This window comes from Brassica napus, chromosome C5 (assembly GCF_020379485.1).
Source record: "Brassica napus cultivar Da-Ae chromosome C5, Da-Ae, whole genome shotgun sequence".
Taxonomy (NCBI): Eukaryota; Viridiplantae; Streptophyta; class Magnoliopsida; order Brassicales; family Brassicaceae; genus Brassica; species Brassica napus.
This window is the reverse complement of record NC_063448.1, coordinates 8,570,081-8,571,631: the sequence shown is the minus strand read 5'-3', so window position 1 is coordinate 8,571,631 and position 1,551 is coordinate 8,570,081. Positions and strand designations below refer to the sequence as shown.

At 39.1% G+C, this 1,551-nt stretch overlaps 1 protein-coding gene across 1 annotated transcript; it reads right to left on the bottom strand.

Moving 5' to 3' along the window:
- Window positions 1-235: 235 nt before the first annotated feature.
- LOC106449783 (vitellogenin) lies at window positions 236-1,316 on the bottom strand. The gene is made up of 2 exons (XM_013891480.3): window positions 1,019-1,316; window positions 236-924 (listed from the first exon to the last, which is right to left on the bottom strand). Exons 1-2 carry the CDS (start codon window positions 1,238-1,240, stop codon window positions 409-411), a joined length of 738 nt encoding a protein of 245 aa, XP_013746934.1. The 5' UTR covers window positions 1,241-1,316; the 3' UTR covers window positions 236-408.
- Window positions 1,317-1,551: the final 235 nt, after the last annotated feature.

The window sequence follows — 1,551 nt, the reverse complement described above, 5'->3', positions numbered from 1 at the left end:
AAAGCGTACTTCAGATTTTCATAAACAGCTGCAACGAAATAAAATAGTTAGTCGTAAGTATAGTGAATTAAGCGTATAAATAACAGCATAAGAATAATATTTTGTTGGTTTTAAAAAAAAATTGAAAATAACTTCAACTAACTTCGAACTAACCCATGACTTTGGGTTATTCCTTTAATTAAAAAGAACATGACAGGAGTACGGTTGAATTATTATGTAAATATAATATCGGATTTAACACTTGCATACCGCTTAGACTGACTTTATTATATAGGATTAAGTGATTAACACAGCCATTTTCAATAACACCCATCTCTTTCTTTTTCTTTTCAATTAATTAAACCCCTAGTTTATCTATGATTTACAGAATTTGAACCTTCAAAAGAAAAAAAACGAAACATTCACACATCATATGTTGAGATCAATTTTAGGCCTTTTCACGGCAGGCAAAGCAACAAACGAATGACACCTCGGACATTTCGGATCGTTCTTCATCACCAGCACATACGACAAGCACCCAGGACATCCAACCGCCACGGGAGACGAAGCGGCGGTGGAAGCGGTTTGATCGCAAACGTCCTCCTCTTCTGGTGATTTACGTTTCTTTAACGTCCCGGATGAAACTCTCCCCGCCCTCTCAAGAGCAGACTTCACCTTGTCGAGGGTGCAAACGCTCTGAAAACTCGAACTCGTTGATGATACGCAGAGAGAAGAAGACGATGATGACGCTGGCGATGATGATGAAGAGGTGACTAGTTTCAGTTCAAGGCTTGTGTCGTCGAAGAGGCTTAACAATGGTCTCACCGGAGATTTGCTAGGAAAATTTAAATCTTGAAATTTTCGAAAAGTTTGGTTGGATTGTTCTGCGCGACGATGATGAGACGAGGTTGTTGAGTTTTGTTGTTGCAGATACACTTTCCCTGACTGTTATCAATATATATATATAAAAAGATCAAATATCATATTGATAATCTCAATAGCTACAAAACGAAACTACATAGAAATATAAGCAACGAACCTTTAGGTCGAGACGCTTTTCCCAACCGTTGGGGACTTTCAGATCAAGGTCAAGCTCCAGCGACTGATCGCCTCCTCCTCCTCCTCGACAACTGCCGCTTCCGAGGAGATCACGGGTCATTAGGGCCACCGACGATCCCTGTCGGGCGGAATCTTTTACCGTGGTTCTATCGTCATTGTACCTACTTAGTAACCGTACGAGAGAGCTTACGTCAGCAGTCATTTTAGAAAGCAGAGAGAAAGAGAGAGCGAGATCAGTTATGGGGACTGGTTAGGCAGAGAGAGTTATATAGATGGGGCCAAGAAGAAGAAAAAAAAGTCGCGAGAGAGTTTAAGAGGCCGGTTATAGCAAATTTAAAGCCAATAAAATTGTTTCATTAATTATGGAAATTTAATTTTTGTATTAAGGTAAGTTATTATTTTATTTGCATGACCAATCATATATGTTGTCATTTTATGCTACTTGTTTCCATCGTGAAATTTCTGTGTAATTGATTTGACAAGTTGGAGCTGAACCAATTCATGTCTACGTAG

What these genes read in the sequence shown, in the direction of transcription:
- LOC106449783 (XM_013891480.3), bottom strand. Translation starts at nt 1,240, where the DNA reads ATGACTGCTGACGTAAGCTCTCTCGTACGGTTACTAAGTAGGTACAAT. An exon ending in AAAAGCGTCTCGACCTAAAG is followed by an intron (nt 925 to 1,018) that starts GTTCGTTGCTTA and finishes TATTGATAACAG; the next exon opens with TCAGGGAAAGTGTATCTGCA.